We start from the raw sequence: 15,095 nt of genomic DNA, 5'->3' as shown, positions 1-15,095 counted from the left end.
CAAAATAAGAGACTGAAAGCTCATTTTATTGTATAATATTAGAAGGGGGAATGGCTGTGAGAGGGTGTGATGTGACTAGCATGAAAGGGCGTGGTGTGACTAGTAATTCCACTTCTGAATTTGCCACTACACTACTGGGTATGACAATGGGACCAATGTCCTAGGGAGGTGGTGAGTTCTCCAGCACTGGAGGCATTCAAGGGGCAGCTGGACAGCCTCCTGTCAGGTATGCTTTAAATTGGATTCTTGCATCGAACGGGGTTGGACTCAGTGGCCTTATAGGCCCCTTCCAACTCTACTATTCTATGATTCTATGTCTGTTGTGTAAAGCATGAATCAGCCCTGCCCCTGGGTCATGTTTAGGCCTCCAGCTGAAAGTGGCTATGTTACTGCCTATACCAAGCATCAACAGTTTGAGTGTGCCTGTTGAAATAGGCCCATGTACTCAGATTGTGGGCAAGTTCTATTCACTGTGATGATTGTTGCCATGACTGCATAGGATACAGAAAAACCACCTGAACCTTTGGCTGCAATTCTGTACCACTTTCCTGGGAGTGAGTCACATTGAACTGAGTGGGGCTTAGTTTTGAGTAGACATGAGTAGACAGTGCACTGTCAGATTCTTTAGGCTTATAAGGGAGAAGGCCTCATGACATAGGCTCTCTAATATTACAGAGAATATTGATAAATACTAGGCATTAGTTTAAGATTTTTCATTTCTAATCCCTACAATACTATCCAGTTGTATATGCAGGATTAGAACCATGCCAAGTTCTCAGTCCTGAAATCACTACATTGCAATTATGGCATAGTGGTGCTAACTAGCAAACATAAGCTATTAAGCAAGAGTGCCCCTTTATTAATGGAATAGGAATAGAGGATCTGAAAACAGAACAATGTCAGCTGTACTTGTTTCCCATCTTCTTATTTAAATTATCTCATGAGTTGGTCTCCCATTGAAAGTTATTGTTTAAAAAGTAGAGGGACAAAGTGTAGTCTGAGTTACAAGAAAATGGCATTGTTTAGAAGTGTTGGTAAATTCTGTATGTTCTTAAAGTATTGGCTATTTTTCTTTTCTCAGCTATGAGGATTGAGGGATTTTAAGATATGCACTTTCTTTATATGTGTTTGTACTTAACTCTTTACATAAAAAACAGGATGTATTCTACTTGTGCTAATCCTTTTCTTATATTGATTATGTTGAGGAATAGCATCTAGATTTTAATGTACCTTATTTGTACATAAGAGTCTGAGCAGCTTTGTCAAGTAACTTAATTAAAGGCTTTGAACCTAGATTTCACAAATATACTATTCAATTCAAAGGGAAAAGCTGAATAAAGAAAACTATTTCCAAATGTTGGAAGGACTAATATCTGACTTTGTAGTTAGTTTTATAGTGCTAATTTAATGCACCTCCTGCTGCTTATTAGAGCTGCAGAAAGCTCTTGTGGCCTAAAATGACTTAACTGAACATGAAGACTTCTGATAACAATACAGAAAGTCAGAGAGTGAATATTTAAGGGGTAGCAATATTGTTCTAAATGTTTTAAGGTATTTGCAGAACTGCTAAATCTATGTTGAAACTGGCTCAAACTGAGCAAGCAAATTATTATAAATTTAATACTAGGTCCTGTTTGTCTTATAGCTCCTGTGGCTGATGTATCTTGTCCACTGCCTGAGCCTCATCTACGTACAAGATCTCCAAACTGTAGGGTATCATCCTCTTCACATTGTATTTCTCAAACATTGTATGAGATAACAAACCGGAAAAGAAAACCCAGAAGATATAAACTAAGCAAAGACTATATTGGCAGCCCCAGTAACTTCAAGTAAGTTAAAATCAAAAACTTTGTGGTTTTAGTTGGCTTCCTGCATGTATGCACACCACTTAAATCATCTGAAATGTGTGAACTGAAATGCCCTGTGTTAAGGTTGCAAAGAATGGTATAAGAAAGCTGTGATGGTTGATGATTGTTTCATACATGCAAGTCCTTAATCAAAGCACTACTCCTCTGAATTAGGGATGGATGAGAAATTAAACTGAGTATGAAGTTCAAGCCAAATCTATCAAATTTGCGCTTTCTGAAACAATATGAGAACTGAAATGCAGCCATCCTTCAAAATTTGCACTTATTTGAATTTTGCAATGCAGTTCACCAGCTTCACAAAACTGCATATGTTAGGGGAAAGTGTGCATAAAAATGAATATATGAGAGAAAGTATACAAAAATGCATTACAGGCATACCCTGCTTTAACATACGCAATCAGAGCGTGTATGTAAAGTGAAAATGTACTTAAAGTGAAGCAATTATCTATGCATGTACTGCACTGCAATCGCCACGAGATGGCAGCGGTGTCATGCCATTAAGTGTCTGTAATTGGAAGCACGCGTACGTTAAGCGGGGTATGGTGGCGTATGGAGCATGTACGTTATAGCGAGGCTACGTTAAGCGGGGTATGCCTATATATAATATGAAATTGCTTGCAAAAATGTCAAAACTGCCTACAGAAATGTTCATTAGAAGAAATTCACACTGGAGAATTTTCATAAGGATTTTTTTTTTTAAATCACAAATTACTGCAGAAATGTGGAGAACTGAATTTAAGATTGGAAAAATGAGAAACTGAGAGAACCGAAACTGGCAGATCTTTCCATCCCTATTCTGAATACAGTTGCTAGGAATCATAAGTGAGGAAAGGACTGTTGCACTCAGATCCAGCTTGTGGGTTCCTATCTGTATATAGTTGGCTACTGTGAGAACAATGCTGGCTGATCCATGAGGGCTGCTCTTATATTACTGCTTATGATTAAGGAGGGGGGAAATCTCTTATCTGCACAAGATTTTGTTGGTGTTGTGAGAGAGATGTCCACATATGCAAGAGAATTCCATGTTTCAGTATCATATTGCTAACTTCCCACAGCAGTAGCTAGTTTTTGCTCAGTCTAATTTCTTCTCTAATATAAAGTGTTCTTTGCATGGCTGGTGCTTCAAATGGCCATACTCTACATAATTTGGATTCCAGAGAATTCTTGGCATAGTCCACATTAAGCTAACTGAATAGCTTTAAGGCTGCCAATGTTCTCCTGTGCCTTTAGCAGCAGCTTGATCTGCAGACATGAGCAGCTGATAAGGCTTGACTTTGTGCTGTACAATGAAGATTTTTCAGATCCAGTTGCTGTTAAAGGCACAGGAGCAGTTCTGACAGGCTTTTATTATATGTTAACCTTGGCCACATAATGGTTGTTGCTGGTGTGTGGCTGCTTCTCATGTGGAAGTGGTGACTAATTGCATAACCTGGTACTCCATTTATTTGGGTTATTGGTTTCTGTAGGGCCTTCTCATTTGTGTTGAGAAGATGGTAAATTTATCACATAAGTAATAGCAGTTTGTACTATTGTAACTAGCATGCTTTGACATTCTAAGTATTTGGTGATAAATGCTAATATGTCTTTTAGGCATCTGTGTCACATTGGATGGAGTCCCCAGACTGGTTTTGCTGTAAGTAATTGCTGTGGATTATGGCTTAGACAGCTACCAATGCTTCATCTGTATTAGGGTTGCCAGGCTCAGGGCCTGAGAATGATTCTGTATCTTTAAAAGTTGTGCAGGGGGAAGGGAGAATTTCACCTTTTGGTTTTTCCCATTACAGTGTTGCAAGAAAACCTGCACTTGGCTGAATTTTCTCTTCTCTTAAAGATACAGAATCATTCTCATGCCCTGCGCCTGGCAACCCTAATGTGTATGTATTTTAAATGGTTGCTACCAAATACGTTTTGGAGTTAAATTTAGAATCTCTCTTTCTCTGAGAGCTACATTCTAAATTGTTTGAGCCCTACACTTATGCAAGCTTTCCTGAGAGCAAGTACATGTGCATAGAATTGTACTGTTCTTCAAAGACAAGGGTCTCAAAGTGGTGCCTGTGGGCAGCAATGTGTCTGTCAGTACTTCCTATGATGCCTGCAAAAGGTCTCACTAAATACCCCCCTCCAAAATTAACAATGGCTGAGATACTGTTTGCTTGTCCTACTCAGTTCATGTTTGTACTTGCTTGATCTCTCCTACATTGAGCAAACCCCCTTAAACATGCCCACATTTCATTGGATGCCAGGACTAGACACCCACCCCTACTATTCTCAACAGAGGTGAGATGCAAAGAGCTTCTTTATGTGAGAGTGTGCAGTGGTGGCTGGTGTACATGCCTTATTTTCCATTGATGAGGGACATACCTGCACCATTTTGTGTTCCTGTTTATTTTTTCTGAGGCAGTTTTTTGTGTTATGCCATGCCCTTGAGGTAGCCATTTTCTGACTGGCTCCCACAACACTTTCTCCACATTTAAAATGTGCCCATCAGCCCTGAAAGTCTGGCTACTCCAGTACAGAGGCTTGTTGCCCTCGCTTGCCTTTTTGAACACAGCTGAGCAACCCTGTCTGCACTAAACTCTGGCTGTTTCTTGTCACTGTAATGCTTGTGGTTTTCCTCAAATAATTATGGGATTTAATAGTTTAGTAAGAGACACTTAGGGATCTCTAAAGATATTTGGCCCTTCCATCTACAGTTTCCAGGGTTCCGTGAGGTAACTAGTTTATAGAATTGGTGATTGAGAGACTGCATGTTTTACATAGAGAAGTTGAATTGAATTTGACAAAGTTTACAACTCTGTCCTTTCTATATGGACAGTATACAGAATTACTGTTTCTATATGGACAGTAATAGGGACTCGTGACCAAGAAACAGCAGCTCAGTTGTCTAAAATTATTGTTTTGTTTTGTAGACCAACTTAGATCCTGAACTAAAGGTGATCTTTGTTAAGGCTGGTATAACACAGGATCATCTGAAGGACAGGAGAATGTCAAAGAAGATTTTTGAAACTATTGAGATACGTGGAGGAGTAGAAGCAGTACTAAAAGAGGCAAAGGCTAAAGGTATTGCCCTTGCATCTCTGTGCAAGAGGTGAAAACAATGTATTAATGTTATGAAAGCACTTATCCAAGCAGTCAAATGTGTTGGTATAGTCATCAGCTGCCTTGCAACATGTGGACGTAGAGTGGAATGTGGTTATGCAAATATTGTAGCCACTAGTTGGATAGTACTTGTTACATGAGAGACAAATGACATACACAGGAAGCTGCCTTATACTGATTCAGACCATTGGTCCATCTAGCTCAGTGTTGTCTGCACTGACTGGTGGTGGCTCTCCAGGATTTCAGACAGGAGTCTCTCCCAGCCCTTCCTGCAGCTGGCAGGGATTGAACCTGGGATCTCCTGCATGCAAGGCAGGCATTCTGCCACTGAGCTATGGCACTTCCTCTAATACACTTCTTCCTCTCCTCGTACCATTTATAAAGTTTCTTGAAAATGTTTGTTTAAAGGTTTATAGCCTCCACCTCAGATTCAAAAAGGGAACATCGGGCTGAGGTGCTGCTATAGAAAAGATGCTAGCCACTCTCCCAAGCAGGCCTTGTGGTATTTAGGGATGTGAAACAGGACCTTGGATGACAGCATATGAGGAGAAGGTGGTCCTTAAGATAACCCAGGTCCCAAGCCATTCAGGGCTCAAGAAGTTAGCACTAGCTCTGGGCCTGGAAACACACTGGCAACCTTTGCAAATCACACAGAACTAGTGTGCTAGAATCAACCTCTTTATCCTTTAATCCAGTGATGGCTGTTTGACCAAATCAAAAGCAAGTATATGCATCTGTTTTTAATTCGCATTGTTCTTAATCTTGTATGGATATTTGTATTCTTATGCACACTGCCCTGAATCCATATGTGAATTTAGAAATGGTAAAAATAAATAAATCTGTGTTCAGGATGTAACAAAGCTTGAGCCGATATCTGATAATAAATATGGGCAAAATACACACATCTAGTAACCCTACTTAGTAACAGTGGCTTATTACCGGCCATCAACAGTCACAGTCAATATCACTCTTGGTGACCAAAAAGCTTGCTTTACTTGGGATGCTGGAGCTTGGGAAGAGAACAGTTGTGCTGAAAACTGTAATTAAATGGACTGGAGAGTTGAATAGCTACATAATTATCTCTTTCTCATCTGTCTTTCTACAGGTTTATTGATCAAATCCCTTGACCATTGTCTGCTTTATTCTGCGATGCCTGCAGAGCTGGGTTCAGCTTGTAGCCAAAACACAGAACTAGATTGCCAAACTCAAAGAATGAAGGACAAGGTTAAAGATGTACTAGCAGTGCCTTTCTCCATATCAAAATCACACGAGTCGTCTCATAATGATGATCTCCCTTCAGTAGTCATATCTCCAGCACTTTGCATGTCTCCTTCCAAAAGGACATCTCAACAAAAATTGATCCAAGATCTGAAAAAAGTGCAGCTGCAAAAGTCAAAGAGTGACAAACAACTAACTCCTTTCACCCAAGATGTTGTAATGCGTCAGATCAGAAAAGGAACACAGCTGAAACCAGCAAGTATTTTTTTTGTTTTGGTACTTATTTTGTTAACTGTGAAGGTATCTTTAGCATTTCCGTTAACCGATTTTCTCATATTAGCTTTTAAAACAATACTGCTTAAAATACAAACATTATTTGTATGTCATTTGTATGAAACTGAGGTTATCATACTTTGGACACGTCATGAGAAGACATGATTCACTAGAAAAGACAATAATACTGGGGAAAACAGCAGGGAGTAGAAAAAGAGGAAGGCCAAACAAGAGATGGATTGATTCTATAAAGGAAGCCACAGATCTGAACTTACAAGATCTGAACAGGGTGGTTCACGACAGATGCTCTTGGAGGTCGCTGATTCATTGGGTCACCATAAATTGTAGTTGACTTGAAGGTACATAACAACATATTTGTATGTCTTAAACTACTAGAAAATTAGCTGAACTCTAAAACTAATCCACAGTTGTTAGCATATAATAAGCATTCACTTAATAGACCTGTTTGCCATATCTGCAGGTTTGGATTGAATCCCCTGTTAAAATTATAGGGGGAAACCCTCTGGTTTAGCAAGAGATTCTAATGCTATCCCTTTCTGAATCGGGAATGGGATTACATAGAATCCTGCCAAACTGAACAGGGTTTAACCTATGCTAGGCCCTAGAAGATAGGAGGCACTGATGCTTGGCCTGCTCAAGTGGAGGGCCTCACCCTCCATCAGTACCTTAAATATCTTAACAAGGGAGTGAAAAAAGTTATTAGTGTTGGTCGGGAATGGAACTAGTCTCATTTGATGGTAGTAAGGAAAATGCATAGCTTGTTTTACTGTCCAGGGCCTTGTACCAAATGTACATGGATATTAAACTAAGAGTTGCATTATGTCAACAATACTATAGTGTTCTTATATGAAGTTGGAGTGTCACTGGAGGATTCAGTGCACTCCATTGGTTAAATGGAAAGGTCTGCAAGGACATTCAGTGAGAGAAATGAACATTCTAGACTTTAATTTGATAGGAACTTTTGTGATGTATATTGGAAAGTTAAACTGGATTTTTTTTTGTCTGGTGAAAAGAGTGCTAAGCGTTTAGATGGTTTACAGTGTTGTATATTTTTTTTAAAAAAAGGTTCCGCTAGCATCTTACATACAGTATAAAGACCTTGGGCATAATTCACATATCTTGGTGTCATTTAGGGAAATGTTTTCGGTATATAAAAAAACCTCTTAGGGCTCTAATTTTTGCATTCAACCTTAAGGCTGGAACACTGAAAAAGCACATACATTTCTAACAGCCACTAAGTGAGTGAATTGGCATATAGTTGTTAGTTGGCACAACATGTCAGTGAATATCACATTAAGGCTTTTAGATTAGGGCTATGACGATACCCTGGAATTGCTTGTTAAATGGAAAGGTGCAAGGTAATCCTACATAACACCAACATCATAGCTGCACTCACCTCCACAGCGGATTATGCCGGCTGGCTGTGAATTGGCATGGAGATGAGCATAACTTTCTGCTAGTGGAAGTCTAAGAGCCCTTTTGAAAGTAAGTGCCTTCACAGCTGGTCCTGAACTCAAACAAAGCAATACAGTGGGTAATCATATTGTAAAATAACATAAGAAAAACAATACTATGTGAAAACATTCCTGTCCAGGGATCCTTATGATAGTCATAAAATTGGAGAGTAGCCTAGATGGTGGTTGTATCCACATCATACATTTAAGGCACATGGCTTCCCCAAATAATTCTGGAAACAATAGTTTAAGGGTGCTAGGAATTATAGCATTGTAAGGGGGAAAACTACAGTTCCCAGGATTCTTTGGGGGAATCCATATACTTTAAATGTATGGTGTAGATGTGACCCCAGTGGCTTCATATCTGTAAGATGAGGTTCTGTAGAAAAAGACTGTGGTCAAACCAGTCTCTTTGGTAACATACTTGGCTAGAGTCATTATCTTAAGCAGCTCTTTGTATGATTAACCAGTGCAGAAAACCACAGAAGCTGCTAGTTGGAGATGCTACCAGAAAGCAGTCTCTCTTTTCTCTCCCCCCCCCCCACCCGCCCGCCCGCCCGTGGTGGTGATGTCAGTGGTGCATGTAAGAACAATAGTCAAGGAGCCAGTTTCATCTCAACTGGGCTGGCACGAGAGAGGAATACAGGCTTGACTTGCTCTCTGTGCTGAATCCAAAGCTATAGCTTTGGCCTAGCCTAGAAATCCCATGTGTGAGGGGGATGGGATCTGTTGGAGTGTTAAGCTGTGAGCCCTCTCAGCTAATGATCAGCATGTTATATATGTGTAAGTAAACCATATATTATAAAGATATCATAGCTTCAGTTTACCTTCATTCTGAGGAATGAAGGTATGTGCTGGCTGGCACTCCTGAAATCTCTTACTGCTTGGAAATTGGGATGTTCATAACAGCATATTAAGATGCTAATCCACACTTTACCAAGTAACCCAAACAAACATAATATCCGATTTTTCACTATCACTGGCTCATGAAGTTCAGTAACTAACATTTTTTCAGGCAGGTTTCACACAGGAAAGCTGGCCATGTCATCGTGGGTTATGAAAAACATGTTTCATTTATAGAAACAACCATAGATCTGGGGTGGCCATTTGCCCCCCCCATCAAGACCACCTTCCTTCTATTGGGGGCCTCCTTGGCAGTGGGCTGCCAGCCAAATAAGAGATGGATTCTCTTGTGAGTGGTCTAAACTAATAGCTTGCAAGGGCCAAGGACTGTAGGTTGCCCACCTCTGCCTTAAAGGGGCTGAATTTCCTGCCTTTGTATCTGACAGTACTAATTAACTCTTTTGCATGCATGCTGATACAAGAAATCCTCAGGTTGCTTAAAGTTGTGCTGCTATTAAAACCTTTTGTGCAGGGAGTGCAGTGAGTGCAAGCCAGCTGTAGAACATGAATTCTGTAGTTACACAAGTTCCAGTTACACAAGCAAAAAGACCTTAGAAACTGGAAGCTTAGTCTAAAATCAGTCCTAAGTCCCAGTGACAGGCTAATTCCCTCAACTGCTTTCTTGAAGCAAAGAAGAAAGCTGTCCATCCATCTTGCAACATAAAATGCCTGGGGTGATGGCATCTCTCATCTAAGAGGTAAAGCTTTGTTTCTAATTTGCCAGTCTTCAGTTGTTGGTAGCTGATAATATTTTATTGGAATATTAGAACACTTGGCACGTTCAATAAAAAAGCCCCGGCTGATATGTCCAACATATGATTTTAATTATGACTGAAACTTGCTTAAAGAAAAATTATGGGGATAATTCTGTGTAGCAACGACTATTCAAACCTTGCATTTTCCTATATTTCACATAGTAGCTTTTAAAAAGTTTTAAAGATTTCTAAAATTCATCAAATATTGAGTCTCTGCTGTGTGGCTAGCCATCTTTTAAAAATTCTGATTTAGTGGGACTGACCAAAGCCATATGGATTTCTCCATGACATGACAAACTTCATCTTGTAGAAAATAATTTTATGTATTGGTTCTAGGAACGCTAGATGGTGATTGTAGATATGCACCATGATACAAAATACTGTTATCTCTGAATGAAGGTGCCATTCAGAATACACCAGAAGTGTGCGTGTAAATCTCATTACAATCTGCCCCAGATTATCACTCCTACTCTCTGGAGTAAGGAAAAGGACCAGCTTTGATTTCTGATTTAAAAAAAGAGAGAGAGACCTCATATATTGAGTTTGTGGGCTTTTCATAGGCATCTGACTGGTCTCTAGTATTGCCAGAAGAGAGGAATGAACCCTTCAAAAGAGAACTACAGATCTGTATCTTGCTAATTTATATGCAGATTTAGAAATGGTGACTATAATTTAAATGGAAATAGACCTCAACACAATATGGAAGACTGATCAGGTAATCTGTGTGCCTACTTGGTCTGCTATCCAGGTGCTATTGACTAGCACTTTCAATGTCCTTCTGTTGCTCACCTTCTGTTGCTTTTTTATCTTTAAAAAACTGGACTGGCTAGTCCTTCAAACAGAGGATTGTTCTGAAAGTCATTCTGTAAAATAGGATACTTGGTCACCCTATTGGCTACAATGAGAACAGAGGCTTCTTAGGCCTTTGATTTGATCTTAACTAACTTGCATTATCTGATGTAGGCTAGGCTACCAAGCTCGCATCTTAAGAGGAAGGGTTTACTTTTTATGTTTCACCTAACTTTTGATGAGTTCCACACTCTTGTTTTAACTGTGTTTTTATCTGTATTATTGTATTTATTGATTATTGCTGTGAGGGCAGGAGTTGGAGGGAGAACAGAGCTTAATTTCTATAGGATGTCTGCTTCTGGAGCATGTATTAAATGGTCTTTTCTTCTTATAGTTTTTGATGTAGTAGCCAACCCCCTCTCCCAGGGTAGTTAAAAATAGAGGCTTGCTAAGTATTTTTGCCTTGAGGGCCTGGCTGCCAAAAGATGGATGGGATCAGTTTTTTTAAATTTTGGAGACATGAAGATGGGTGGGAAAGATGGAACATAATAACCAAACATCTGACCGTTTTCAACCTCATAGAGATGATGGGATGGGTAGGTAACTAGAAAAGTACTGCGAAGAACTGCTGAAATTATGCCTGATGGGGATTTCCTAGTACAGTATAAATTCCAAAATGATAGAACATACTAATCTGTAGATATGGTGTCATCTATGTATGTGGCACTTCTCAAAAAATGAGAGGATAGGTCCCTCCCTTCCAGGGGCTTCCATTCTAGAAGATAGCACCAGGGAGACGAGAAAAGGAAGAGAGGGAAATGGAGGGTGAGGAATTATTATTATTATTATTATTATTATAAATTTATACCCTGCCTTTCGGCCAAAGGCCCTCAAGGCAGCTTACAAAGAAAAAGAATATGAGATATTCCTGAAGCTACATGCTTAGTCAGAAAAAGGCATGATAATGACTAAACGTCTGTGTCAAAAGCTTAATGAAAAAGGTAAATTTTGGGAAAGGACTTTGAGTCGACTTTGAGAAAGCCCACTCATAATCCCCAGCAACTGGCACTCGAAAGCATAGCGTTTCTGGTATTAGAAGCTATATAGCTATCATGACTACTAGTCACTGATAGTCTTATCCATCAGCTTGTTCAGATGTTTGTGCTGATTCTGGGAGCAGACAGCAAGCCACTTGATCCTGACCTAATAAAAACTGCTGAAAAGAACAATATGGCTGGCTAGCTTTATGGATAGATCCTTCCAAAGTAGACTTTACTTTTAAATGATACATCACTGCTTCATTTTCAATCTTTGAAAACAGGTGGTTCAGAATCCAACTCCCAATGACGAAGGAATAGTCGCTGCTCTAAGGGATGTTGTCCAGAAGAGACACAAGGCAATATATATTTCAGGTAGATGACTCAAATCCCTCTCTCAACATGTAATGTAAAGCTATCTTGCTTTCTAGTTATTTTGCGCAAGCATCTGCTCAATAACTTTCACTGGAACAAAGTACCTTGTCCCCCAAGTACAGGGTGAATATATGCTTCTGAAAAGCCAGTGGTTTTCTTTTATTTCACTGTAGGATATTCATTAGCCAATTAGATATCCTCCTTGCCATCTTTATACATTTCTAATGGTCTGTTCCTAAATAGCTATTTATAGAAATAAATATTGGGTGAAGTCAAGGATAAACATGTCACCATATGGTGTCACGTTTGACTTGATTTGGAAGTCTAATAGTAGGGGGAGTAGTGGCTATGACAGATTCATAGCCATATGAGAGGAAATGCAGAGTACAGAAGCTGAAGCAGATGTCTGTAATGGACCAAGAAGAGTCATCTTTAAAAAGCTGGATACAAGCAGGAACCACAAATTAATCTCCTCCTGGTTTAAGTCATTTTTAAAGAGGAAATTCTATCTTCACTTCTATCAAACAAACCTTTCAGATGTTTTTGAGACCATGTCACATTAGAGAACATTCAACAAGCTAGTAAAGGTTATTAATCTCTTCTGCCTTCAGTGACTGCTCCTAGATACTTTTCTGAAAAAGTTAATATGAGTTTTTCTACTCAAATAAATAAGCAATGTCTTATGCCAAAATCTACTATGCAACTACCTGACGTTTTTAAATGTTGTTAGATTCTGAACGTTATTCTCTATATTAGAAAGAAACAAAGACCCTTTGTTTGATAGAGAAGTTTTTGAATTAAAAAAAAAATAGTTCTGTGCTCACTCTTGGGGCACTGTGCCTGGTTACAAATTCACTATGCGTATGAAAATGGACTGCCTTCAAGTTGATCCTGACTTATGGTGACGCTATGAATAGGGATTTCATGGTAAGCGGTATTCAGAGGGGTTTACCATTGCCTATACTGGACATATTTCCCTTCTAAAGTTTTTAATTTTATATTAAAAAATACCCCATTTATTTATTAGATTTATATCCCACCCTTTCTCCCAGTAGGAGCCCAGGGCGGCAACAAAGGAGTTTCTTAAAAATGCTTTCAAAAGATCAAAATAAGCATAAAAATAACAATCCACAATTAAAAATAGTTACCAGACAAAAACCAGCATCAAGAAATAAGAACACAAAGTTAGCCAAAACTAGCAAGCAATTTAATTAACTTAAGCAACAACTTAAAAGTTATTTTAAAGTGTGGCAGATACCCAATGTTAGTTATACTTGGAGTAAACCCATTGGTATCAACTTAAGTCCATTGATTTCAATGGGTCTACTCCAAGTATGACTAACATTGGATATAATTTAAATGTTTATAAGAAGGAATGTTGTGATGCTAATTCTCCAATTGCAAAAGTCTACTCCCTCCTGTGTGGAAGTATCACTCCCTTTAATAGCAAATTTTGGGAATCCTGTCAGAAATTGGATCATAACAGACAATGAGAGACATGAGGGCAGTATTGGCATGCTTGAGGGAAACTGAGCCTAGCAGAAGTACAAACTGTAGGGGAAAACTTAGGGGTGAGGGCAACTCTCTCTCAAAATAGCTCACTCAGCATGTTCCGTAGCCACAATGTTGAGTCTCGGATGGAAAAGAACGCAAAACTGAGGGGGAGATAATACTCTGCTTGACCACCTTTCAACTTATAGTATCCCAGAAGAGGGCATGGCTGGCTGGAACCCTGAAAAGGAGCACTCCTTTTAGGAGGGGAGGATGCACTGCAATATATTGTTGCAAGTCCACTGGTGGTGATAATCAAATACTGGGGCGGGAAACACAACTGGCCTGGTTTCTTAAAAAATCAAGTCAATGGGTTATATCCAACACTGCACCAGCAGGGTTCTGGTGGCACAACATTACTTCTGTTTCTTCTCCTCTCCCCACGTCCTCTGAATCTGCTCTTGAGGGTTCCTCCAACACCCCAGGGATGATTTTTTGAGTCCATGGAGTGTGCGGAGGGGACAGAGGAAGTTCTGGTGCACACATGAAAATCTCTTGTGTCAGTGGAGCTGCAGTGTGTGATCAGTGGTGTAATTTCTACATTAGTTTTGTACAATGCCATGCTCATAATCTACTTTTACTTATTTGCAGCCCATCCAGCCATGTAAAATATGTGTTGCATAACTTACATCCCATTATCTACACTAGTATGCAGGCCCTCTTATGCTCAATGGGCCTTGCTCCCAGGCAAGTATGGATAGGATTGCTATATTTGGGAGCAATTATATACAAACTTACCTGAATGCCCCATTAAGTTAAATGGGACTTGCGTCTGCATAGATATGTAAAGAGTTGTGCTATTAACCACTTCAAAAAATTACAGTGACTTCCAATATTTGCAAGTAATAGCTTAACATAATACCACTACTTGTCTCAATAGAATATACTACTATACTCAACCTTTTCTTGCAGATAATGAAGAATCTGACTTGGAGAATGATGATGAATGGGATGATTAAACTATTACCATCCTTTAGGGAAAGACATCTTTTAATACTTGATCTGTGTAATACAAATATTTTCTACAATGCTTGGAGAATATGTGAGAGTTGAACTGTGCGGTATTTAAATGCTAAAGACACTGACAAGACAATGTCTTAGTGGGTTTTTAACAATAAAGTGCAGATTACAAACTACTGCTTAGTTTTCTTTCTTTATTCCTCCCAATGCTGTTTTGTTTTGTTGGTGAATATATTAAGAATTTAAACAGGTTCTTTGTGGCTGCAATATAATCTCTGTGTAACTTTTATTCCCCCTGGTGCTCTGCTGAATTATACATTTGCTGGTAGAATTCTGATAATACATTTCTAAGAAATAATAATACAAAACTGATGTCCAGGCTCTAATGAAAGAGCGTTTGTTTTCTTGGTGAAGCCATAGGGATGCTGTTCTTAACCTAAGATTATAGAAACACACATTCCTCCCCTCCCTGCCCTCACCCTGCCTGCCAAAAGGAAGTTGTGTCAAAAGTAAAGCATATACTTTGCTTCATTGTTCATCATAGCTTTAAGTGTGCTGCCCCCCTTTCAAAGTAATGACCCCATTCTCAGGTTAAGACCTCCTGCCATGCCCTTCAAGCTTTGATGGCTCATGTGTAGTTGTTGCTTTGTCCATTTTATGCACATCCTCATTCAATAAATCTGAGAGCATCAAAAACTCCCTCAGCTCTTTTATATGTCTCCACTTTTTCTTGCTTGCTGGAATGGTTTGTGATTATGCTTTCAACATCTCACTTTCTAAAGAAACTCCCAT

General features: G+C 39.2%; 1 protein-coding gene across 3 annotated transcripts; it reads left to right on the top strand.

Annotated features, from left to right (window-relative positions):
- The first annotated feature begins 832 nt into the window (after positions 1-832).
- LOC133382301 (uncharacterized) lies at positions 833-14,479 on the top strand. 3 transcript variants are annotated; one of them, XM_061621987.1, is made up of 7 exons: positions 845-1,043; positions 1,646-1,829; positions 3,459-3,501; positions 4,778-4,928; positions 6,073-6,440; positions 11,702-11,792; positions 14,256-14,479. In XM_061621987.1, exons 1-7 carry the CDS (start codon positions 941-943, stop codon positions 14,300-14,302), a joined length of 987 nt encoding a protein of 328 aa, XP_061477971.1. In that variant the 5' UTR covers positions 845-940; the 3' UTR covers positions 14,303-14,479. The 3 variants fall into 3 exon arrangements, with proteins under 3 accessions (XP_061477972.1, XP_061477970.1, XP_061477971.1); XM_061621988.1 differs by lacking the exon at positions 11,702-11,792 and having other exon boundaries at positions 833-1,034; XM_061621986.1 differs by lacking the exon at positions 11,702-11,792 and having other exon boundaries at positions 836-1,043.
- The last annotated feature ends 616 nt before the right edge of the window (positions 14,480-15,095 follow it).

The sequence above is a fragment of the Rhineura floridana genome, chromosome 3 (genome assembly GCF_030035675.1).
Source record: "Rhineura floridana isolate rRhiFlo1 chromosome 3, rRhiFlo1.hap2, whole genome shotgun sequence".
Lineage (NCBI taxonomy): Eukaryota > Metazoa > Chordata > Lepidosauria > Squamata > Rhineuridae > Rhineura > Rhineura floridana.
This window is presented reverse-complemented; position numbering and strand designations above follow the sequence as displayed.

Bases quoted from the DNA above. Each gene is read 5' to 3' on its own strand.
- LOC133382301 (XM_061621986.1), top strand. From the start codon at position 941: ATGAGTTGGTCTCCCATTGAAAGTTATTGTTTAAAAAGTAGAGGGACA. The intron at 4,929-6,072 runs GTATTGCCCTTG...GTCTTTCTACAG, and splicing joins AAAAGAGGCAAAGGCTAAAG to GTTTATTGATCAAATCCCTT. The intron at 6,441-14,255 runs GCAAGTATTTTT...CTTTTCTTGCAG, and splicing joins AAGGAACACAGCTGAAACCA to ATAATGAAGAATCTGACTTG.